This window comes from Pygocentrus nattereri, chromosome 20 (assembly GCF_015220715.1).
Source record: "Pygocentrus nattereri isolate fPygNat1 chromosome 20, fPygNat1.pri, whole genome shotgun sequence".
NCBI lineage: Eukaryota > Metazoa > Chordata > Actinopteri > Characiformes > Serrasalmidae > Pygocentrus > Pygocentrus nattereri.
The window spans coordinates 33,822,530-33,848,135 of NC_051230.1; the positions used below are offsets into that span (position 1 = coordinate 33,822,530).

Consider the following 25,606-nt stretch of genomic DNA (forward strand, 5'->3'; position numbering starts at 1 on the left):
ATTTGTATATCCGAAGCCCGTCGGTGTTGTCGGTGGTTGTCTTTTGATTGGCTGAGAAGGCTGATGACCTCACAGTGTCTCTGGTGCTGTAGATAAAGCGCCATCCTCCCTGGCCCCACCCCCAACGCGCCCCCTCCCGCTCAGATAAGCACCGGGACCTGCTCTTTCCTGCTCTGTAGCTGTGTGTGTATTGTTTGTGGTGACGTAACGACTTCCACTGAGAGGCGACTGTGTTCGCCGAACTCTTGTCCTCAGAGGCAGGGCTGTGTGAAAGTCAGAGCCCCCCTTCACTTAATTCTGTCTCCATAAGAAATCTGCAGGTGCACCTTCAAAGTTCAGTCTCAGAAGTTGGTGTGTTCATGTTCCACTCTTCACATTTCTATAACGATATGTTTGTACGTCTCACTTATTTTATTGATTATATATTGAATTTATTGTATTTTAAGAGTAGCATAGCGTCATTTTTATAAAATACACTAGTGAACCCTCAATTTAAACCTACATACCGTTTTATTTGTATATTATTTTGTCTTTTTTGCTCTCAGCTGACCACAAACTGCACTTTGACCCTCCTGAGACACCCCTGGGCGCCCCTGTAACATAGATAGACCCTTCACTTTGACCTGTATGCGTTTTCCATGCTGATTCAGTTTCTGAGCAAAGGTCAGGCTGTGTTTCCAGAATACTGACTGACCTCTGCTAGCAACAACAGTAGCAGCCTTTGACCTTTCAGAAGGATCCGTGACCTCTTGGTCTCTTAACAGAGTGAAGGAGTGAGCGTTAAATAGTGGTGGGTCATGGACCGAGTTTAGCCAACGATCAAATTTCCACAGTTTCCCACATCTGACACCAATGTAGTCGATTAGCTGAGACATGTTTTGCTGTCTGAAGTTTGAGCTGCTAGGTTTAGCATGATGCTAACTGCATTCCTTGATCAGTATACGCCTCAAACTGTGTGGAAGTGTTACGTAATCTCTTAGAAACTTACTGAAGTGTGAACATTGACTGAAGTATGAACTTAACCCACCCTCGGGAAGGCTGCTACTGTTTTTAGCTACGCTAATGTGCTTAGTTCATGTTCATGGATAGCAGTACATCATTCTGTGCCAGAATTTTTTTTTGTTTTTGTTTTTGTTTTTTTGTTTTTTTTCGCCTTGCTGCTAAGCCGTAGCTAGCGATAGCCGACTGGCTAGCAAACTTCTCCCCCGCTGATTAAAGGTAGCATAGCGAAATAATGAGGACCCATTTGAAGCGTTAAACGCTGCACTGACCAATGTCCCCTGGCAAGCTATCAGGTCAGCATGTATAGGCAAAGGTTCTTCTGCTAACCAGCACATGTGGAGCTGTTCGCATTTCTCCTGTTGAAGCGGAAAATAAAGGCGCATCGGATCAAAATAAAGCAGCTCTCCTGTCTTCTTGGCCACATTAGCCTCTTGGCTCTGATGCTAAAACTAAAGATACAAGCTTAATGCACCCAACACATCATGGCTGATCAGCTAGACTTGAGGTGAATCAGAAGCTAGAAGATTCCTCCAGTTTGACGTCAGATCTTCCACAGAAGTTTGATCAGACCTGCTGAAGGTCTTGACGGTCCAGACTGGATCTGTTTTCGTGTGGTCACAGCCAGAGAGCTTAGTGATACAGGGATAGCCTGTGCTGACCTTAGCGTCTGTGCGTGTATGGTCAGCTGTAACTGACCCTTCTTATGTTCATCCTGTCCAGGCTCTGCGTGGTTTGCCCACATGCATGGCCTTCGGTATGTATGGGGACACTTAACCTCTTTATTTCTCTATTAAATAGGAAAGAAAACCCTGTGAGCGTAAAAGCGGCGCTGTGCTAATGCGTTCAGGCATTTTTCTTCAGCTTCATGTTCATTGCAGTTCTTCGTTGGGATGAAAGTAAATTTTAAGTAAATAATAATTTGTGAGTTTTCTCAATGTGTTTAAAGCACAGACTGAAACTCCTTTGGTTCAAAGATGCTTTCAAAAACCTGAAAGGTTTAGGTGCTGATGGGTGACATCACAACCAGGGGGTAAAATGGGCGTGGCCTTTGGCTTTATGCCCTGAGAAATCAGCCGTTACTTCAGTTTTGCATTTTTTTTTTCTTCTTGGCAACATTTAAACATTTTTTAGTTTAACTGATTTGAATGAAATGAAACGTAAAATATGAAGGGTGCCGTTACTTTTGCACAGTTCACATTTTGTGTTTAATTTTTTTTAACTAAATTAAGTTAACTAACGGTGGAATTATGTGGGACTCTTATTGTGAAAGTGCTGACGTTCCTGCTGAATAAGAGTGAAGTTTGGGGAAAGCAGAGCAGGGAAGTCTGTGGTGGTGTAGAGAATATTTTATATTTACACAAAGTAGAGATGTGCATGATATTTGTGGTGTGAAATGGTTGATTGTAGAGACTCTGACGTCTTTACAGTGGTGGTGATGGGAACCAGGCGTCGCCATGACTGCAACACAGATATAGACACTTTATTTACCATCCAGAACCACCAGAGAACCTACACGAGTCTTCTGAGTTTATATGGAATGTCGATGATGGAAAACAGGGGAAAATCTGGAATAATGAGTTTTCTTTGGGGACTATTTTGCCGCACAGCGCCCTGCATGTCTCCCTCCACCATGAATGGAGTTGAAGTTCTCTAAACTCTCATAAAACAGCGTCTCAGTCATCAGGCAGTGAATTCAGAACCAGATCATGTAGGAACTTTCTGTAGGAGCTTTTAGAGGGACGTCTGGTTCCCATCACCACCACTGTGAGGAGCTTTTAGAGGGGGACGCCTGGTTCCCATCACCACCACTGTGAGGAGCTTTTAGAGGGGGACGCCTGGTTCCCATCACCACCATTGTGAACGGTTCTGACTCGGTGAGTTTATCTAGAACCGAACGTTTCACACCAAACCGCTCTGAACGACTCTGTTAACATCTCAGCCAGTTAAATATGTGGAATTTTTGAAAGATCAGTGGAGGTTCCCTTCAGGGCTGTATTATAAATAAGTGACTGGCTGTTTGAGACTCCTGCCTTATGGTATGGACTATATACGACATTTCTATATCACAGTACAGGAGCATGAGCTGTCTGGAGGAAGGTCTGGCAGGTCCAGCTCACCGGTGGCCTACAGATCCGAGCTGTGTCGAGTGTGAGGGTGATCAGCAGCCGGTACGGTGTGAGGTGCCCACCGCCCTCCCCCCTGCCGTTAACTGTTTGCCTATAAATACGCCCTGACCCTCCCCCACATATCTGCTTACACACACAACACACTGAGGGTTCTCTCCGGAGAACGTTTCTACCTGCCACCTCCACAAGACCGTCTGTGTGTGTTGTGTGTACTCACCCCTACGGAAATCTGATGTAGGACAATATGGGTTTCAAATATATGACGCATATTACCGTACATGGACAACCAGCTTATTTCATCACATACGGACATATATGTGACTTAAACGCCAACCATTTTAATCTCGCAATTTTGGGATATGGGACCCATGTTTCACAAATCGCTGTTGTCAGAAGAAAACCATCTCAAAATAATAACGGTAACTTTACAGGAGAAGGAGAAAACCTACTTTACTTTTCATGTAAGTCAATGGAACCAGAAATAAGTTGTTTTTGGTCATTTCTTTTAGTCCGTCCATCATGAAATTTACACACAATGTAAAGGAGAAGAGGCATTTTTAAATTATGTAAAAAACTGAAAAACGGCAAAAAATATTTTGAGTCTGTGCCTGACCCTTGATGGTATATCTGGGTATATGGCCGTATATCAGACTTCCGTTCTGTATTACCACAGATTTTTTTTTTGTTGTTTCCCCCAAACTTTTCAAAAATTCTGTTAAAAATTCCACATGATTACATGTTTAAGATGAAAAGATTACGCTGTTTTAGGGCAGTTTTGAGCAGATTTTGGCCTAAACTGTGTTTGGCCTAAAGTGTTCTAAGGCAAATTAGCCCTCAAATAAAACTCATCATTTCAGATGTTCCACTATTTTCCATCATCCACATTCCATATAAACCAGACCCGCGCAGGTTCTCTGGTGGTTTGGATAGTAAATAAAAAAGGGGATATTAGCATTTTAGCCATAGCTTTTGATTTGTTAGCGATAGCTTTCCTCAGGGAGAACGTTGGCGCCAGCTCCAGATGGCGCCACTCCCAGACTGTCACCGAGACAGGTGTGCAGCTACGCTAAAGACACACGGACCCCCTCGAGAGGCCGTCTTAGATCAACAAGCACGTTTAAGAAGCAGTTCACACGTCGCATTTAAATCTGCTCGTCCGCTAGTCAGTAGAAGCTGCCATTAGTAACTGCATGTGCTGTTTGCTAATGCATGTTGGCTAAAGGCCTCCGAGCCGGGTCGTTATGAAAGTGCCCGTGGCTTTGCTGACCCTCGTTCTGGACCTCCTGCCCGTGTGGGATTATGTAGCCTCTGTTATGAGCCAGCGCTGTTCCTCTCTCCTGCTGAGCTGCACAAAGACTCCCTTGTGTGCTTTGGGTGCTCTGTCTATATGTGTGGTGATGCCTTTACTCGGCTGCCTCGGTTCACTGCGATGAGCGCGGGAAAGCAGGTGGACGCGTTACTGTAGCTCAGCTGACCGGCTAACGGTCACCACCACATGCTGGACTTACACAAGAGGAAATTACAGAATGAAACGCTGCGCTTCAGCTGTGTGGCCAACTCGGCCTAACCGCGCGTCGTCTGTCCGGTCAGATTCGAACGCAGGTCTCCTCGTCTTTGTGTCCCAGAGCAGCGAATGATGGCACTTTAGCCGTATTAGCCGCTAGCATGTGCTGCTATTCAGATGTGCACATGTTCAAAGGAATTTAATGGTCTGGCGTTTGTTTATTGCAGGTTAGCTTAGCTAGCTGGCCCAAGAGATGCGATAGCTGGGGTTGATGGGGTTTAAGGCCGATTTCGTGATTTATTGTTACGCTTTTGAGAGATTTAGTTTGCGTTTGCACGGCTGGGCACCAGCAAAGCCAGCGCATGTTGTGTTTTGGATGCTGGTATGCTGGTCAACCAGCATGACCACGATGGGTCACCATCATAAACCAGCTCAGTCCAGATTAGACCAGCGTTGAATGCATGTTGGTCTGTGGTGCTTTGGTGATTTATCTTTGCTTTTTTGGCCGATTTAGTGACTTATCTTATATTTTAGTTAGATTTTTAGTGATTTCTCTTACATTTTGGGTATATTTAATGATTTATCTTAGTCATTTTGTAGATTTTTAGTAATTTCATATTTGCATTTTAGAGATTTAGTAATTTCCCTTTGTATTTTAGGGAGATTTAGTGATGATGTGAGCTCTGAGGTCTGGATTATTTGAATAAACATGTCCAACCACGGAAGTTTCCAGTTTTATAGCACCCGCAGCCTCTGTGGGGAAGATGCTCACTGTGCTAATCTCTTTGCTGTGGCTGACTCTTCCGCTTGCTGTGTGACTCGACTGGCCAGTATTGTAACTGCCTTCTCTGCCCTTCTGTAGGCCGCTGTCTCTGGAATGCCTTGCTCACAATGCAGCCGCTGAGCAACGAGTCCTCTTCAGGAGCCCAGGAGGGCCGTGATTGGCCGCTGGCCTTGTCTGGGTGGAGCTCGAGGTTAGACTTTACCTCTTCACTGGATTGCTCAACAAGACCCCCACTCCACTGACACTCCGCCCCTTGGTAAGTATAGAGACTTTAACACTGCTTTTTAAATGAAACAGTAGAAGCCGTATCGCCCCCTACGCTTCCTGTAGTGTATTACAGTCTGTCAGAGCGACTGTGTGGATCATATGAACATTATAGAGCTTTTTAAATGAAACAGTAGAAGCCGTATCGCCCCCTACGCTTCCTGTAGTGTATTACAGTCTGTCAGAGCGACTGTGTGGATCATATGAACATTATAGAGCTTTTTAAATGAAACAGTAGAAGCCGTATCGCCCCCTACGCTTCCTGTAGTGTATTACAGTCTGTCAGAGCGACTGTGTGGATCATATGAACATTATAGAGCTTTTTAAATGAAACAGTAGAAGCCGTATCGCCCCCTACGCTTCCTGTAGTGTATTACAGTCTGTCAGAGCGACTGTGTGGATCATATGAACATTATAGAGCTTTTTAAATGAAACAGTAGAAGCCGTATCGCCCCCTACGCTTCCTGTAGTGTATTACAGTCTGTCAGAGCGACTGTGTGGATCATATGAACATTATAGAGCTTTTTAAATGAAACAGTAGAAGCCGTATCGCCCCCTACGCTTCCTGTAGTGTATTACAGTCTGTCAGAGCGACTGTGTGGATCATATGAACATTATAGAGCTTTTTAAATGAAACAGTAGAAGCCGTATCGCCCCCTACGCTTCCTGTAGTGTATTACAGTCTGTCAGAGCGACTGTGTGGATCATATGAACATTATAGAGCTTTTTAAATGAAACAGTAGAAGCCGTATCGCCCCCTACGCTTCCTGTAGTGTATTACAGTCTGTCAGAGCGACTGTGTGGATCATATGAACATTATAGAGCTTTTTAAATGAAACAGTAGAAGCCGTATCGCCCCCTACGCTTCCTGTAGTGTATTACAGTCTGTCAGAGCAACTGTGTGGATCATATGAACATTATAGAGCTTTTTAAATGAAACAGTAGAAGCCGTATCGCCCCCTACGCTTCCTGTAGTGTATTACAGTCTGTCAGAGCGACTGTGTGGATCATATGAACATCATAGAGCTTTTTAAATGAAACAGTAGAAGCCGTATCGCCCCCTACGCTTCCTGTAGTGTATTACAGTCTGTCAGAGCGACTGTGTGGATCATATGAACATTATAGAGCTTTTTAAATGAAACAGTAGAAGCCGTATCGCCCCCTACGCTTCCTGTAGTGTATTACAGTCTGTCAGAGCGACTGTGTGGATCATATGAACATTATAGAGCTTTTTAAATGAAACAGTAGAAGCCGTATCGCCCCCTACGCTTCCTGTAGTGTATTACAGTCTGTCAGAGCGACTGTGTGGATCATATGATCATTATAGAGCTTTTTAAATGAAACAGTAGAAGCCGTATCGCCCCCTACGCTTCCTGTAGTGTATTACAGTCTGTCAGAGCGACTGTGTGGATCATATGAACATTATAGAGCTTTTTAAATGAAACAGTAGAAGCCGTATCGCCCCCTACGCTTCCTGTAGTGTATTACAGTCTGTCAGAGCGACTGTGTGGATCATATGAACATTATAGAGCTTTTTAAATGAAACAGTAGAAGCCGTATCGCCCCCTACGCTTCCTGTAGTGTATTACAGTCTGTCAGAGCGACTGTGTGGATCATATGAACATTATAGAGCTTTTTAAATGAAACAGTAGAAGCCGTATCGCCCCCTACGCTTCCTGTAGTGTATTACAGTCTGTCAGAGCGACTGTGTGGATCATATGAACATTATAGAGCTTTTTAAATGAAACAGTAGAAGCCGTATCGCCCCCTACGCTTCCTGTAGTGTATTACAGTCTGTCAGAGCGACTGTGTGGATCATATGAACATTATAGAGCTTTTTAAATGAAACAGTAGAAGCCGTATCGCCCCCTACGCTTCCTGTAGTGTATTACAGTCTGTCAGAGCGACTGTGTGGATCATATGAACATTATAGAGCTTTTTAAATGAAACAGTAGAAGCCGTATCGCCCCCTACGCTTCCTGTAGTGTATTACAGTCTGTCAGAGCGACTGTGTGGATCATATGAACATTATAGAGCTTTTTAAATGAAACAGTAGAAGCCGTATCGCCTCCTACGCTTCCTGTAGTGTATTACAGTCTGTCAGAGCGACTGTGTGGATCATATGAACATCATAGAGCTTTTTAAATGAAACAGTAGAAGCCGTATCGCCCCCTACGCTTCCTGTAGTGTATTACAGTCTGTCAGAGCGACTGTGTGGATCATATGAACATTATAGAGCTTTTTAAATGAAACAGTAGAAGCCGTATCGCCCCCTACGCTTCCTGTAGTGTATTACAGTCTGTCAGAGCGACTGTGTGGATCATATGAACATTATAGAGCTTTTTAATGAAACAGTAGAAGCCGTATCGCCCCCTACGCTTCCTGTAGTGAATTACAGTCTGTCAGAGCGACTGTGTGGATCATATGAACATTATAGAGCTTTTTAAATGAAACAGTAGAAGCCGTATCGCCCCCTACGCTTCCTGTAGTGTATTACAGTCTGTCAGAGCGACTGTGTGGATCATATGAACATTATAGAGCTTTTTAAATGAAACAGTAGAAGCCGTATCGCCCCCTACGCTTCCTGTAGTGTATTACAGTCTGTCAGAGCGACTGTGTGGATCATATGAACATTATAGAGCTTTTTAAATGAAACAGTAGAAGCCGTATCGCCCCCTACGCTTCCTGTAGTGTATTACAGTCTGTCAGAGCGACTGTGTGGATCATATGAACATCATGTTAAGCATGTTTTATTGACATCTTTTCATAAGCGACAGTGACTGGTCATTTATTATTGATCTCTTCCTCTCTCTCTGTAGGCCTTTGTTCTCTGCCTGTGTGGGAATGCTGTTGGTGGACTGGTGGGACAGCGTTGGAGATGGCCAAACTTGGGGCCTAGGGTCAGGGTCAAAGGGCAGGGGTCAACACTGTGGAGTTCACAGGTGGATGTGGACGAGCCTAAGTTCAGCAGAGGAAGAGCAGGCGCACGTAAGAGAATCTCCTGCAGCGTTCCTGGACTTATTCAATTTCAGTATTACAGTTACTCCCACGCAGCTCGGGACACGACTGTTTTAGAGCAGGACTGAAACGATGGCAGAGCTTCTCACAGCTGGCTAACGCTGCTGCTGCTGCTGGACCACAGCGAGACGCGTTTATTTCCCCTTTAACGAAAACCCACAGCGTGCCGATCCAGGATACAGAGTGCAGCCATGCACAGGGGAAACACGGCAAACCAGAGCTGACAGCCGTGTGTGTTGTAGGGTCAGTTAGAGAACGAATCCCCTTTGAATGTGTGTGTTTGAGCTTGATGTGCGTCAGAGCACCAGCACAGCCGAGTCGTCACCGGTCTTACGTGTAAATATCGCCATGCGAGTAGTGGTAGGGATGTGCTTTGAGTTGTATTGTGTTTTTTTTTAGGTATTGTACAAGGTATTGTGGGAAATGTAGTACGTGTCATGGGGGAAACTGTATGAACAGGCCTAGATTTTCTCAGTACAGTCAGAGAAAGTAGAAAGCAGCACTAATTAGTGTGTTAAAGAAGTTTGTGCTTTCATGTGTCTGTGTTTTTAGGTGTTGTGCAAGGCATTATGGGAAACATAGTATAAAATATCCACTCAATGTGCACCAGGGTTAGAAAAAGGACAAACGGCAGTGATGAACAGGTGAAAAGTTCGTCTTTTAACGTGTCTGTCTTGCTTTTTTTGCTGTTTTCTTAGGTGCTGTGCAAGGCATTATGGGAGACATAGTGCCTGTATCCTAGAGTGGACCTCTGGGATCTGAAATCTTCCAGATTCAGAGCCTGTATTTCACCACCGGCTCAGTTTTACTGTCGAGAACTCCGCAGAACTTTCTAGAACTTTTTAAAAGAATAAATTGTTGCACAACTTATAAATTTTTTTTTAAAACGATCAGAGTGAAAAAGGCAGCATGCGCCACATCCACGTGGAGCTGGTGCGGAAGGAGCCGGCCCAGGCCGGAGGAGACCCCGGGCTGCAGGGGGCGGGGCCAAGGCCCTTCAGCCAGGAGGAGCTGCGGCTGCAGAAGGTCTACCAGCTGTCCATCTTCTCCCAGAGGGGGGGCTTCTCTGAGGGCCGAGCGTCGCTCAGGCCGGGCATAAAGCGCCCCCTGCAGGACGAGGAGGACGACAATGATGAAGAAGAAGACTTGGAGGGGGAGGTGCTGTGTGGCGCCAGTCCCGGGTCAGATGTGCACTTTTTACGAGACTCAGAGACACCCCGATCTCCACGGTCGCCACGGTCACCACGGTCGCCCCCTCTCTCTCCCACTCATACACACACTCCCCCAGTACCAGGCCGAAGACCCACCCAGCGTAACCTTGACCGCCCCGTCCCTGATGCTTGCACCCCCCTGTCCCCAAAATCGCCCCCCATGCTGGACCCCCACTCTCCCCGGGGCAGCCGTCTGTGTCACAGGTTCGTCTTTCAGTCCTAGAGTTTGTTCTGTTGGGAAAGATCCCGTATTCCCTTTGAATCACTGCACTGTTTGAGCTTTTAAGGAATATTTTGTTGAAAAATCATAGAGCTGCTTTTACTGTTTATATAACTCCATAACTCCAACTTCAATCACCACATTTCACCACCTATTTGTCTGTCCACCTGGGAAAGTGTGCAGAATTTTAGGCTTGTATCTGTAATAGTTTCTGAGATATCGAGGCTTCTAAAAAGTGGATGTGGCCTTATTTTTAGCCTTAAAATGAATTTTTGTTTCTATAGCATTTGATAAGTTATAACCTTTGAGTTATTTATGCTGGATTTATGAAATATTCTGGGTTTGTTCTTTGGTTTTGCATGTATTTACCAACATACAGATGCTTTTCATGGACTTTTTACGGCTTGCTAAATATCCACCGTTTTGTTTTTGTTTTTTTTGGGGGGTTTTTTGTATTGCAGAAAATTCGGCCCTCTGTATTTCCCCACTGAATCACAGCCGGCCTTCTTTTTTCTTTCTTTCATTTTTTGGTATTTCTTGCTCATGTTGAACTTTTGTCAGCTGTGTTTGTGTCTTATTGTAATAAAACCTTCTGATTTATTTTTTACCATTAAATATGGTAAATACTCTAACCAGGAACCTTTCCTTTGAGAGACTGGATGGATTTCAGTATGGAGAGAATGACCTAATTAAATCTCTGGTTTAGCAGTTTTGGCAGTCTCAGGCACACATATAAACAAAGAATTGTCACTGAGAATTTCAAGAATCTGCCATCAGTAGTTCATAAGTTATGGCTTTATGAAAATTTGCACCTTATACCCATACAGGACATTCCCATATACTGTATGGGTAAAGGCAAATATTCAGGCGACACTCTTTTTAAAACCTCAGTATCTCAAAATCAAATCAAGTTACAGGCATAAAATTTTGCAGACCATCTACTTACTGGGTACGACGACATTATTTCCTAAAAGGATTTTCAAACGCGCTAATTTTGGGGGGTCTTCTGTGACTGTTTCATAAATAAATTTTGCCCAATTTGACTGTTTTTAAGCTTCAGTTTTTTCAGTAATAACACCTGCCGATCATGTGTTTAGCTATGTTTATTATTATTTTATTCTAGACGTGGTCCTCTGGAAGAGGCACAGCAGGGCAACGTGGCCCAAAAGCGCCCCCTTCAGGATGAGGAGGTGGCGGATGATGAGGAATGCGATGGAGAGGTCTCAAGAGATTTTGAGATGCCCCGGTCGCCGCGGTCACCATCCCTCTCTCCCACACACGCACCCCCAGTGCCAGGCCGAAGACTCACCCAGCGTAATCTTGACCGCCCCGTACTGGACGCTTTCGCCCCACTTTCGCCCAAATCATCCCCCATGCTGGAACCCCAGGCCCTGCCTCACTCATTTTCACCTTGGGGCATTAGCGAGGGCAGCCCACCACCCGCTGCTCCACGGACTGAGGCGTCCACAGCAGGAGATGACCCACCCTGGTCTGTGGATGGGTCCAGAGAGGAGGGCTGCAGTAACTATGACCAGCCAGGAGAGGTACCAATGAGCACTTCCTGCACTCTAGAGCTCCAGGGACCTTCACGACCTCGGCTGACCCCAGCCGAGGCCGTCCAGTGGGGGGCGAGTCTTGAGTCTTCCCCGCCTCCTCCGGACAGGAGGGCTCACCCCTCCTCACCTCCCTCCTGGTCTAATGGCACGAGTCCGACAGATAGAGGTACCTAAAACAGCACTTAAGTCAAATTATTGTCCAGCAGTGGGTACGACAGTCGGGTAACACCCTTGAAAATGGGAAAGATGATGGAGAAACACGAGTTTTCGTCAAAGCCTCATATGTGGTTCATAAACTGAGACAAACTGGAGCTATGATGCTAACATTGCTAACAAACACTAGAAATCAATAGTCACCCAGTTGATTTCTGTAAAAATATCATCCTAAATCATTTAAACCCTTTGTCTGATTTGAAAATGGTACGAAGACAGCATATCAAACGTTGAAACTGAGAAATTTGATTGTTTTTTGAAAAATGTTTGCCCATTTTGAATTTGATACCAACAATACGTTCCAAAAAAGTTGGGACTGGTAAAAGTTGTCAAGCTAAAAAAAAAAAAACTGACAACCACAACTGTGAAAGACTGTGCGATCAAATAGTGCAGCAATTGAAGAAGAACGTTTCTCAACATAAAATAGCAAAAATTTTCATCGTCTACGGTGCAGAACATCATTAAAGACTCAGAGAATCTGGAGAAATCTCTGTCTGTGAGGGACGAGGCTGAACACCAGTATCTGCTGGCCGTGACCTTTGGGCCCTCAGGCAGCACTGCATTAAAAACAGACATGATTCTGTAGTGGAAATCACTGCATGGGCTCAGAAACACTTCTGAAAACCACTGTCTGTGAACACAGTTCATCACTGCATCCAAAAACGCTGTTAAACTCTAAAACACAAAGAAGAACCCAAATATAAACAGGATCCAGAAACGCTGCCACCTTCTCTGGGCCTGAGCTCATTTAAAATGGACTGAGGGGAAGTGGAAAAGTGTCCGGCGGTCCGACGAACCAACATTTGAAGTTCTTTGAGAAATCATGGACACTGTGTCCTCCGGGCTGAAGACCCCTCAGCTTGTTATCAGTGCTCAGTTCTATAGCCAGTATTCATGATGGTTTAGGGGGCATTAGGGCACATGGCCTGGGTGACCTGCTCATCTGTGAAGGCTCCATTAAAGCTGAATGATATAAACATGTTTTATCAACATCTGCTGCCGTCCAGACGACGTCTTTTTCAGGGAAGGCCTTGATTATTTCAGTAAGACGATGTCAAACCACATTCTGACTGTATTACAGCAGCATTGCTCCGTATTAATAGAGTCCAGGCGCTAAACTGACCTGCCTGCAGTCCAGACCGGTCACCACTGAGAACATTTGGCACATTATGAAATGAAAAATGAGCCCCTGAATCTGTTAGAAGCTGAAATCCTGAATCAAACAAGAACAGAAAACATTTCACTTTCAAAACCACACCAGCGTCTTCTCAGTTCCCAAACGCCTGCAGAGCGCTGTTGAAGAAGAGGTGATGAAACACAGCGGTAAACAGACCCCGTCCCAGCTTTTTTGGAAGAGGTTGTTGGCATCAAATTCAAAATGGGCACATACTTCTCAGAAATATAGAAAAAATTCTCAGTTTCAACATTTGGTCTGTTGTCTGTAGTATTTTGACACCAGGACGCAGTTTGAGTGAGCCGTTTTCCTAATGTACTTACAGAAAATGTTTGGGTGACTATTGACTTCTAGTGTTTGTTACATCAGTCTCGTAGCTCCAGCGCTAAACCTAATTAGTGACATGTGGACACTAATCATGTCTTGGCTGGTTGACTGTATTTGGGTTCATTTTAGCTGAACCATTCCTCTAATCGCGTGTAAATGAGTGAATGTGACAAGTTGTTTACCTCTGCCGCCAGAGAAAAGCCCCTCTGAGACCCCTCGGGCCGTCCTGGGGGTGAAGAAGAAGCTGCTGTCCTCCAGCGATACAGGAGATTCGTGTTCGGAGGACGAAGGCCCATCCACGTCGAAGCGAAGCCGCCTGGCCCTGCTGACACCCGGCCTGGGGCTCGCTGCCGGACGCAGCACCGACTCCAAGGCCGCCCCCTACTGGACACATCTGCTGCCCACAGCAAGAGAGCAGGGCAAGGTCAGCATGGCTGGAAATCTCTTCACAATACATTTTCACATCATTTCCTTTTATTAATGACCAGCAATTAAATTAATTAAGCAGCTTATTAAAATAGCTAGCACTAGCTAACTGTGCTAACTGAAAATAGCTGGATAACTGTAGTAGCTGAAAATATCTGGGTGATGTTAAATGGGTGATGTTAGTCCTTCTGAACAAAACCAGCACAGACCAGTATGAATTTGGTGTTGCTGGTCTGGTGCTGGTTTAGCTGGTTACCCAGCATTGACCAGCATACCGGCATCAAAAACACAACATATGCTGGTTTTGCTGGTGTCCAGCCGTGCTGGTCTGTCCTGGTTTTGCTGGTGTCCAGCCGTGCTGGTCTGTCCTGGTTTTGCTGGTGTCCAGCCGTGCTGGTCTGTCCTGGTTTTGCTGGTGTCCAGCTGTGCTGGTCTGTCCTGGTTTTGCTGGTGTCCAGCTGTGCTGGTCTGTCCTGGTTTTGCTGGTGTGGAGGCAGGAGGAGGAGGTGAAATGAGAGGAGATAGAAGGAAGGAAAGAATGAAGGATGGGCAATAGGGAGGAGAGAGGGCGAGAGAGAGGGGACAGAGGGACAGTGAGAGAGAGAGAGAAGGGACAGAGGGACAGAGAGGGGGAGAGGGAGAGAGAGGGAGGGAGAGAGGGGGAGAGGGGGAGAACACCTAGCGTGTGTTCTTTGTCCTGGGCCTGTTATTGTAGGATCCAGAATGCGGCCCATTCAGAGAGCTTTTGTTCAGCAGGTGAGCGTTTCCTCACCTGACTGACCGCTCGCTCGGGCTGTTCTGACCACGTTCAGTTCCAGAAGGACTTCAGAGCTGGAAGGCTGTTCTCCACAGAGAGAGAGACCGATAGAAGGACAGAGGCGAGAGGTAGACGGAGATGTCCGGTGAGGACTGTGCGTTAGCGTCCGGGCTTGTGGGTGGGTGTAGCTGATGGACAGTTGACGACGGTCGCCATGGTGAGGCCTGTAGCATGGCCCATGTCTGTGAGGTAGCCACGCTGACCGCGGGCTGTGTAAGTACCACCGCGCCACGGGTCGTCAGTAGCTGCCGAACGAGGAGCGTTTCACTTTAGATCAATGACAGAAGATATTAGGGGGGGGGGGGGTGATTCAGGGTGTGAGGTGTAGACGGAGAGATTCAGAGGAGGTTCAGGTGTCTTTACAGTGGTGGTGATAGGAACCTGGGGTCGCCATGACAACAACACAAATACAAACTTTTTATTTACTTTCCAAAACCACCAGTGAACCTACACGAGTCTTCCGACTCTGCTTACATCTAATCTAATTATGTGGAAATTTTGAAAGATCAGTGGAATTCCTCTTTAATGTGTTGTCCCCCCTCTGTCTCCTACCTAGAGCCCCTCGGAGTGCTCCCGCTCGTCCAGGAGACTGAAGGCCGGTTCTCGTCTCAAATCGTGAGTATACGTCACACCCTGGGCTGTGACTTGTGTTCACAGACCTGTTAATGGATTTCGGATCAGAAGTGCAGATGTTACCTGGAACATCTGGAGCTGTTAAGTGGCAGTTTCTCACAGTTTCCCCCCTCAGTCCGCTGGGACGAGTGATGGGAACGTGGGGTAAACTGGTAAACCTCGTTCCTTTAACACGCTGTGTCCGTGTGTTTAGTCGTCAGCTGCGCAGCGGCCGTCGGACGGACACCAGCCGCTCCTGCTCCAGCTCCTCCCTGGCCTCCATCAGCAGAGCTCTGCTGGGAAACTTCGAGGTATGGAGCACCAACCACAGAACCTCCACCTCACTTTCACCCTGAAATGTTTACTTTATAGGAAGAGTTTCTGCGTGATTCAGTGATTTGAGATGTGGAGAAGCATGAGTGTGAAGGGGAACTCCACCAGTTTATCAACACCTTTAAAATTCACACATGATTCCAGTTCGACGTGTAGAGTCATTCGGAGCGTTTTGGTGTGAAATAGTTCAGACGTCTTTACAGTGGTGGTGATAAGAACCAGGGGTCGCCATGACTACAACAGAGGTATGGACACTTTATTTACCATCTGGAACCACCAGAGAACCTACACGACTCTTCTGAGCTCAAATGGAATGTTGATGTTGGAAAACAGTGGAAAATCTGGAATAATGAGTTTTCTTTGGGGACTATTTTGCCGCACAGCGCCCTGCATGTCTCCCTCCACCATGAATGGAGTTGAAGTTCTCTAAACTCTCATAAAACAGCGTCTCAGTCATCAGGCAGTGAATTCAGAACCAGTTCATGTAGGAACTTTCTGTAGGAGCTTTTAGAGGGACGTCTGGTTCCCATCACCACCACTGTGAGGAGCTTTTAGAGGGGACGTCTGGTTCCCATCACCACCACTGGGAGCAGCTCTGACCACCCTGAATGACTCTGTTTACATCTTAAACGTTTAAATATGCAGAATTTTGAAGATTTGGTGAAGTTGCCCTTTAAGATTGTACTATATCACTGCTGTAAAATGAACACACTTTTGTACTCTGTGTGTGTGTGTGTGTGTGTGTGTGTGTGTGTGTGTGTAGGAATCGATCCTGAAAGGCCGTTTCTCTCCCTCGGGCAGGATCGAGGGCTTCACGGCTGAAATCGGAGCCAGCGGCTCGTACTGCCCTCAACACGCCACTTTACCTGTGCAGGTGACCTACTACGACACGTCGGAGCACAGCGCCCCCTCGCCTTTCCTGGTAAATATCACACGCGTGTGCGTTTAGAGGAATAGTTTATGGAAAGCTGATCAATTCATCGGTGTGTCCTGCACTGCTGGCTCTAGTCTGTGCCGTGGCTAAGAGTGTTGAATGACATGTGAAGAGGGCACACAGGGCTCCCCCCAGTGGCACAACAGTGTAACTTCTGCCATTATCCTCAGGAGATGGCGAGTCCAGTGATGCCACAGCCATCCATAATTAAGAGGTTATGGGTAGGGGGGTCCCCTTTCTCCCCCTAATCACTTAGTGCAGTGCTAGCCAGCATGTGTGTCTGTTAGCTGATGTAACAAAATTAGCAGTTAGCGTATTGCACTCCAGTGACGTCATGTTAGCGGCGGTTTTAAAAGATGGGGCGGAGCTTCAAGTGTCTGGTACTAGTCTTCCCAATTTGGTAGCGTTGGGTGATGGAGAGTTGCCTAAAAAGGGGCTAAAATTGTGTAAAAATAAATAAATTAATTAAAATTAAGACCGTACATGGGGGAAGTGACATTTTGACCACTTTTGTTAATCAAAATCTCTGAATTTATTGAATTTATTTATCTGAATTCTTTTTAAAATAATATTTTGAACCCGCGACCCTGACGGAGAAGTAAATGGATGGATGGATAATATTTTGAAATCAAGAGTAATCAGTAGGATAGGATACTTCAAGGATATTTTAGATGTGAAGCACCTCATGGACCTGGCTACTCACTCACTCACTCACTCACTCACCCACTCACCCACTCACCCACTCACCCACTCACCCACTCACTCACTCACCCACTCACCCACTCAGGCTTGGCAGGCTGAGGTTTTTCCTCAAGAGGGCGCAGTTACCAGGCAAGCAGCTTCATCAGAGAGGCGTCAGTGACCCGCGTGTGCTTGTAAACGTTTGTGATGTATTTCTGAACATTTACTTGCGCTGGTTAACGCGTGAGCCTGACCCTTCTAATTGGCCTTTAGCCACAGGTAAAATAAAGCTAATTATGAACGCTAATACACAATGCTAACTGTTTAAGCCATTATGAGGTTTTCCATGCTATGTTAGCGCCAAGCTAACTACTGCCACTTCTGGCAGGAGAGCATTATTTGCTTTCACGCAGGTGCGGTAGTCAGCGCGGTGCGGCCGGAGCACGGACAGTCCCAGACTGGTTAGAGTGGTTAGCGCTGTGTGAGCCTTTGTAATGATCCTGGTTTTCCCGGAGACTAAAGGCTAATTGTAGAGGTCAGGTTTAGACCTTAAACACAGGAATGAAAACTCACCGAACATGTTTGATTAAAACGTCTCCAGAGCTGCATGTAGAGGCCGTGTTGGTGTTCAGCTCTGAGATACTGAATCGTGTGTGTGTGTGCGCGTGTGTGTGTGTGTGTGTGTGTGTGCGCGTGTGTGTGTGTGTGTGTGTGTGTGTATCAGGGTGTGATCTCTCTGGAGCCGCTGGGAAAGAAAGGATACAGCGTACCCAAAGCAGGGACCATTCAAGTGGTGAGTCACCCTCTCTCTCTCTCTCTCTGTCTCTCTCTCTCTCTCTCTCTCTTTATTTCTCTCTCTCTGTCTCTCTCTCTCTCTCTCTGTCTCTCTCTCTCTCTCTCTCTCTCTCTCTCTCTGTCTCTCTCTCTCTTTATTTCTCTCTGTCTCTGTCTCTCTCTCTCTCTCTCTCTCTCTCTCTCTCTCTCTCTCTCTCTCTCTCTCTTTCTCTCTCTGTGTCTCTCTCTCTCTCTTTCTCTCTCTCTCTCTCTGTCTCTTTATTTCTCTCTGTCTCTCTCTCTCTCTGTCTCTCTCTCTGTCTCTCTCTCTCTCTCACTCTCTCTCTCTCTCTCTCTCTCTCTCTCTCTCTCTCTCTCTCTCTCTCTGGCTTGTTCTATAAGTCTTACTTTATCCTCTCTCTCAGTGGCCATGTTTGCATGTTTCCTTCTTCACCTTTAAAGCCACCCCGGGGGCGAAGTCAGGCGTGTGGCTCGGCCCTATTCACAATTATTTTCATTTTCTGTTATTATCAGCCACTTCATCATGAACTGCACTACAGTTCCCAGCATGCACTGCAACATAATGTGTGCTCCCTTCGCCTCCCCATCAATGATCTATGGCACCGCACCCGTAAAACAAACAGCCGGGTGTTCGAGCGAATGGGCAGTTTTAAAAACCTGCTGTGCCCTGGAGACGATTTACCAGGGTTAACAGTGTCAGCAGTTAATGTGGTCTATAAATAAAATAAAGCAGTTTTTATTTCAAATCTGTATTGTGAATAAACAATGGCCAGTTGAGGTCGTGGCAGAATGAGTTGGACTAGAAAACTGATGACCAGTCTTGAAGGTGGGAGGAGCTTTAGCAAAGTGGGCACACTGCTTTGCTTTTTGCGTGTTTGAAATGTGTTTTGCTATTTTTAGGATTAAAATACTGAATTAGGGCTGGTGGACCTCAAAACTGCCCCCAGCAGATAAACGGCGCTGAAAGCTTTGATCTCTGAGAGAGAGGAGAAGATCAAGCTGCTTCAGATCTGAGAACATCCACAGGTGTTTCGGTCCATCCTTCCACTGTAGGGAGATCACTCAGCGCCGCTTTCTCTGTTTTGTTTACAGACCTTATTCAACCCCAATAAAACTGTGGTGAAGATGTTCCTGGTGACCTATAACTTCGGGGACATGCCTGTCAATCACATGACCTTCCTGCGTCATCGCATCTTCCTGGTGCCCGTGGAGGAAGGGGAGGGGTCGGGGGAGGGGCCAGAGAGCTCTGCCTCCGACAGGAAGAAGATTCTTTGCTACCTGATGCACCTGAGGTCGGCTTTCTTTTCCTCCGAGCTGTGTTTTAAAGTGGAATATATAATGAATATAGTCCTATTTAACAGATTAAATGAGCTTTTTTATGCTTTTTACATGTAATTACACAATTAATCACACAGCTACTATATGTAATTAGTGTTATAAAATGAAACAGTAGAAGCCGTATCGCCCCCTACGCTTCCTGTAGTGTATTACAGTCTGTCAGAGCGACTGTGTGGCTCATATGAACATTATAGAGCTTTTTAAATGAAACAGTAGAAGCCGTATCGCCCCCTACGCTTCCTGTAGTGTATTACAGTCTGTCAGAACGACTGTGTGGATCATATGAACATTATAGAGCTTTTTAAATGAAACAGTAGAAGCCGTATCGCCCCCTGCGCTTCCTGTAGTGTATTACAGTCTGTCAGAGCGACTGTGTGGATCATATGAACATTATAGAGCTTTTTAAATGAAACAGTAGAAGCCGTATCGCCCCCTACGCTTCCTGTAGTGTATTACAGTCTGTCAGAGCGACTGTGTGGATCATATGAACATTATAGAGCTTTTTAAATGAAACAGTAGAAGCCGTATCGCCCCCTACGCTTCCTGTAGTGTATTACAGTCTGTCAGAGCGACTGTGTGGATCATATGAACATTATAGAGCTTTTTAAATGAAACAGTAGAAGCCGTATCGCCCCCTACGCTTACTGTAGTGTATTACAGTCTGTCAGAGCGACTGTGTGGATCATATGAACATTATAGAGCTTTTTAAATGAAACGGTAGAAGCCGTATCGCCCCCTACGCTTCCTGTAGTGTATTACAGTCTGTCAGAGCGACTGTGTGGATCATATGAACATTATAGAGCTTTTTAAATGAAACAGTAGAAGCCGTATCGCCCCCTACGCTTCCTGTAGTGTATTACAGTCTGTCAGAGCGACTGTGTGGATCATATGAACATTATAGAGCTTTTTAAATGAAACAGTAGAAGCCGTATCGCCCCCTACGCTTCCTGTAGTGTATTACAGTCTGTCAGAGCGACTGTGTGGATCATATGAACATTATAGAGCTTTTTAAATGAAACAGTAGAAGCCGTATCGCCCCGTACGCTTCCTGTAGTGTATTACAGTCTGTCAGAGCGACTGAGTGGATCATATGAACATTATAGAGCTTTTTAAATGAAACAGTAGAAGCCGTATCGCCCCCTACGCTTCCTGTAGTGTATTACAGTCTGTCAGAGCGACTGTGTGGATCATATGAACATTATAGAGCTTTTTAAATGAAACAGTAGAAGCCGTATCGCCCCCTACGCTTCCTGTAGTGTATTACAGTCTGTCAGAGCGACTGTGTGGATCATATGAACATTATAGAGCTTTTTAAATGAAACAGTAGAAGCCGTATCGCCCCCTACGCTTCCTGTAGTGTATTACAGTCTGTCAGAGCGACTGTGTGGATCATATGAACATTATAGAGCTTTTTAAATGAAACAGTAGAAGCCGTATCGCCCCCTACGCTTCCTGTAGTGTATTACAGTCTGTCAGAGCGACTGTGTGGATCATATGAACATTATAGAGCTTTTTAAATGAAACAGTAGAAGCCGTATCGCCCCCTACGCTTCCTGTAGTGTATTACAGTCTGTCAGAGCGACTGTGTGGATCATATGAACATTATAGAGCTTTTTAAATGAAACAGTAGAAGCCGTATCGCCCCCTACGCTTCCTGTAGTGTATTACAGTCTGTCAGAGCGACTGTGTGGATCATATGAACATTATAGAGCTTTTTAAATGAAACAGTAGAAGCCGTATCGCCCCCTACGCTTCCTGTAGTGTATTACAGTCTGTCAGAGCGACTGTGTGGATCATATGAACATTATAGAGCTTTTTAAATGAAACAGTAGAAGCCGTATCGCCCCCTACGCTTCCTGTAGTGTATTACAGTCTGTCAGAGCGACTGTGTGGATCATATGAACATTATAGAGCTTTTTAAATGAAACAGTAGAAGCCGTATCGCCCCCTACGCTTCCTGTAGTGTATTACAGTCTGTCAGAGCGACTGTGTGGATCATATGAACATTATAGAGCTTTTTAAATGAAACAGTAGAAGCCGTATCGCCCCCTACGCTTCCTGTAGTGTATTACAGTCTGTCAGAGCGACTGAGTGGATCATATGAACATTATAGAGCTTTTTAAATGAAACAGTAGAAGCCGTATCGCCCCCTACGCTTCCTGTAGTGTATTACAGTCTGTCAGAGCGACTGTGTGGATCATATGAACATTATAGAGCTTTTTAAATGAAACAGTAGAAGCCGTATCGCCCCCTACGCTTCCTGTAGTGTATTACAGTCTGTCAGAGCGACTGTGTGGATCATATGAACATTATAGAGCTTTTTAAATGAAACAGTAGAAGCCGTATCGCCCCCTACGCTTCCTGTAGTGTATTACAGTCTGTCAGAGCGACTGTGTGGATCATATGAACATTATAGAGCTTTTTAAATGAAACAGTAGAAGCCGTATCGCCCCCTACGCTTCCTGTAGTGTATTACAGTCTGTCAGAGCGACTGTATTTTCAGTATGGATGCTAACTGCTTTTTCTTTTTCCCCTCAGATTCCAGAGCTCCAAATCTGGAAAAATTTACTTGCACAATGATATCCGGCTGCTATTCTCCCGCAAATCCATTGAGGTGGACACGGGGATTCCTTATGAGTTGAAATCTTTCACCGAGGTGCCAAGAAACCCCAAATACTCTCCCCGAGTGTGACAACCCCCCTCCCCAGCCCCACCTCCCAAAAAAAAAAAAAAAAGCCCATGATGCAAAAAGAGAGGTGGGCGCGGAAAAGACTGATAGAAAAATAGACTTTTGTAGGACAAACAGAACCACACACACTTGAAAGACTGACCTAACGCACACACACGAAACAAAAACAAACGAATATCACACTGTCTAATCGACGGACTCTCTGACGATGAGGGTGTAACATGCATGCCTTGTGACTGAAGAGTTTTCCTCTAGTGCCGTTACACTTTGCCCTTCAGTCTGCCTGCACCAATCACAGTCAAGCAGGTCGTCCAATCAGAAGCAGCCTTGGGACCTCGTCTACGCGGAGCTGGTCGGACGGCCCCTCCCTGTTTGGCCAGTGAGGGTGGAGGAAGGAGACGAAGAGAAGACGGTGGAGTTAGAGAAGAAGGTTGGAGGTGCTAGAGTAGCGGGTCTGGGATCAGAGCGTGTCGCCCAAATCTGGCCCACGTGTCACCAGGATTGTTTTATTAGCCTTTGGCTAAATGCTAGCTGGCCAGTTTGTTCGGGGGCGGTTTAGAGAAGGAACACCACCTGTGACGGTGCTGAAGGACTTGGAACGTTCCAGAGAGAAGGCAACCAGCAGGACAAGAGACGCGAAAGGCCTCCACTGACCACAGCACTGACCTGAAGGCAGTGTGCACGCAGAGCGAAGGGCACTGACGTTTTGAGTAATTCTATTATGAACAGGCTGACTGGGAGCAAGGAAATGCTACAAAACTGGGTCCTAATTGGGAAATGCTGCCACCTACAGGATGAAACCAAGGGCTTGCAAGACGCATGGCGTTTGTATGGCGCCTGTTAAAACACATACAGTTGGCATTTCTGTCCTGCGGCAACATTGTGCTTGTTCCCGATTGGGGCTTTAAACCAATAGTTTGGTGAAAAATGGGAAAACCGCGCAAACACCAGATCACTAAGTGAATGGCACTGTGGCACCGGAGCCACGAGGCTAATGGCTCTCAAGTAGTGGAAGCTTATCCCTCACCGCTTAGCACTGTGCTGACTGCATGCCGGTTTCTGAAAGGGTGCCTGCAGATGTGGGTTAAAAACATATCCGCGCTGGACAGATGTTGAGATTTGACCGGTTTTTACTTCAAACCAATATTTCATGACGTATTTATTGTACAGCGAAGTGCCGAGCCAACGCTGGGCTGCTGCGCTAAAATATCTCCATCTTATTCTTTTTCCACATTCCTGTCCCTCTACAACAGGTATTCCTTCCTATGCAACGCTCTGTAATGCTAATCCAGGTAGATTTAGTCCTAATCTCTTCTGTTTACGTCTTGACAGATATGTAGATGAAGAATATCGGACGCTGGCATTGGCCCACATCCCCACATCGGTTCACCCCTAGTTTTTACGCACTCTTATCTGTGAACATAGACAATCGCACATGCTAGCCACATTAGCCTCACAGCTCCAGTGCAAGTAAACGTCCCTCTTGGCCGATTGACGACGTTTGGCTCGAGGAGGAAAACCGCGCGAATCCGATTTTTCACCGAACTATTGATTTACGTAGAGAGCTAATTTTACGGTTCATGGTTTTGTCTCCAGGAACGCAGAGGAGAGTGGCGTGGTTGTGAATCCCAAGCTGAACCGGTTTGCTCGCTAAACCACGAGTTTTGTAGCGTCTGGCTCCCCCTACAGGAAGCAAGTGGTAGTATTTTAATTTATGTTCGCGGATGTCTTAAACAAAAGAAAAAAAGGAAGAAAAAAAAAGAACAAGCAATATGCTGCACAGCTAGAGGGGTGTGTGATTTCTCTTAGAGAGGGACGGAGGGGGGGAAATGAACAAGTGCAAAGAGGAGGAGTGTGGGGAGGGGGGGAGGGAGGTTTGGGGGTATTTAAAATGAGAAAATGTAAATGTATATTTAAACAATAAAATGAGCTCTGAAGGAGGGGAAACTCTGACGCCTGACGTTTTCTTCACGGCTTGAAATGGTCTACAGGCCTAATGGGTCCGACGGTGAGTTTTGAGAGTGTATATAAATCCCTAATTTCTGAAATATGAAGCTTCATTGAGGATTCTGAAACTCAAGCCTTGCTGGCTGCCATATAGGAACTCGCTGTAGTGTTGGTGATTAGTGAAGGAAGTATGAGGAAAGATATCTTGGGACACGTTTAACTGACAAAAATGAAAATTCATTAATTAAGCCTCTTTACAGGGAATAATTAGAACGTCGGCCTAATTTTCATTGGATTACCGTATGACACTACAGTCATTCCTACTAGTATAAGCTGAATTTCAACGTAAGAGTTAATGTACACAAACTTCAGCTGAAATATTTAGTTAGGTTTTCTTCATAAAGGCACAAAGTTGCTGACACAGAGCTTCTCTGACTAGCCGTTAGCATTAGCGTCACATGCTAGCTACACCATGAGCTCAAATTGGGCATCTGAGTGAGGCAAGTCCCTTAAAATTAGGTCACTTTTTAATTTTTCTAGAATTTTTTAAACAAGAAAACACGTATTTAAGCCTTAAACGGGTGTAAACAAACAAGTTTTCACAGAATTAGCTAACTAATTAGCATCCATGCTAATGGCGTGGAGTCCTCTAGGACATTGATGATTTAGTTTATTACAATGAAGGACATGAATTGACGGAGGCCTCAATCAAGATTTCCCTGCTGAAAACCACGGCACAGACCAGCAGGCGTTCCGTGCTGGTCTATTCTGGTCACCCCAGCATGGTCATGCTGGTTGACCAGCGCGCCAGCATCCAAAACGCCATGCGCTGGTCTGTTTGTCCTCCACCCTGAGCTGAGCGTCCTCCCAGCATTCCTCTGGCCTGCTGCTTCCAAGGTCTCACAGCTGGAATGTAAACACCGCTCCGATGGGTCACTCCCACCTCCAGATACTGGACTATATCCTGATTTCTGTGATCCGGGACCTCTTACAGGGCCCTGTATTAAAGCGGTACTTCCCCAAAATGTACACCGTTTACCCAGGTTACTCCAAACGTCTGGAGTCTGAAGTTCCCTTCTTTAGTTTTAGCTCTGGAGCTACGAGCTAATGTAGCTAACGGGTGATGAAAACCTCATGCTAATCGGTGGCGTAGAAATCACCACACTCTCCTCTGGCCATGTGGAGCTGTTTAGGAGGGAATTCAACTGTTCTTCCCCAAAAAACTGCATTTTTAACTGGTTCAGACTTAAACAGAGTCGCTCAGAGTGGTTTGATGTGGTTCTAGAGAAACTTACCAAGTCAGAGCTGCTCACAGAGCCGTTAGGAGTGATTTGATGCGAAACGCTGAGTTTCTAGAGAAACGCGCAGTCAGAGCTGCTCACAGTGGTGGTGATAGGAACCAGACGTCCACCTCTAAAAGCTCCTCACAGAAAGTTCCTACATGAACTGGTTCTGAATTCCCTGATGTTGAGAAAAAACTGGATTTAGCTCGTCACAGCGGAGAGATGCACGCAGCAGGATTAAAACAGTCCCCGAAGAAAACATATTTCCTCTAATTTACCACCATCAACATTCCATATAAACTCAGAGGAATCGTGCAGGTGCTCTCGTGGTTCTGGATGGTAAGTAAAATGT

At 45.7% G+C, this 25,606-nt stretch overlaps 1 protein-coding gene across 5 annotated transcripts in view; it reads left to right on the plus strand.

Annotated features, from left to right (window-relative positions):
• LOC119261537 (protein FAM214B-like) overlaps nucleotides 1–22,097 on the plus strand; it is a 42,284-nt gene extending 20,187 nt beyond the window's left edge. For all 5 annotated transcript variants that reach the window (XM_037531841.1, XM_037531844.1, XM_037531843.1 and 2 more), the window contains 11 exons: nucleotides 5,495–5,672; nucleotides 8,500–8,668; nucleotides 9,397–10,113; nucleotides 11,253–11,851; nucleotides 13,594–13,823; nucleotides 15,199–15,257; nucleotides 15,469–15,565; nucleotides 16,351–16,509; nucleotides 17,927–17,995; nucleotides 19,090–19,289; nucleotides 21,874–22,097. In XM_037531841.1, the coding sequence (XP_037387738.1) occupies nucleotides 9,608–10,113; nucleotides 11,253–11,851; nucleotides 13,594–13,823; nucleotides 15,199–15,257; nucleotides 15,469–15,565; nucleotides 16,351–16,509; nucleotides 17,927–17,995; nucleotides 19,090–19,289; nucleotides 21,874–22,027 (2,073 nt within the window). In that variant the 5' untranslated portion in view covers nucleotides 5,495–5,672; nucleotides 8,500–8,668; nucleotides 9,397–9,607 and the 3' untranslated portion in view covers nucleotides 22,028–22,097. The remainder of the gene's footprint in view (nucleotides 1–5,494; nucleotides 5,673–8,499; nucleotides 8,669–9,396; nucleotides 10,114–11,252; nucleotides 11,852–13,593; nucleotides 13,824–15,198; nucleotides 15,258–15,468; nucleotides 15,566–16,350; nucleotides 16,510–17,926; nucleotides 17,996–19,089; nucleotides 19,290–21,873) is intronic.
• The last annotated feature ends 3,509 nt before the right edge of the window (nucleotides 22,098–25,606 follow it).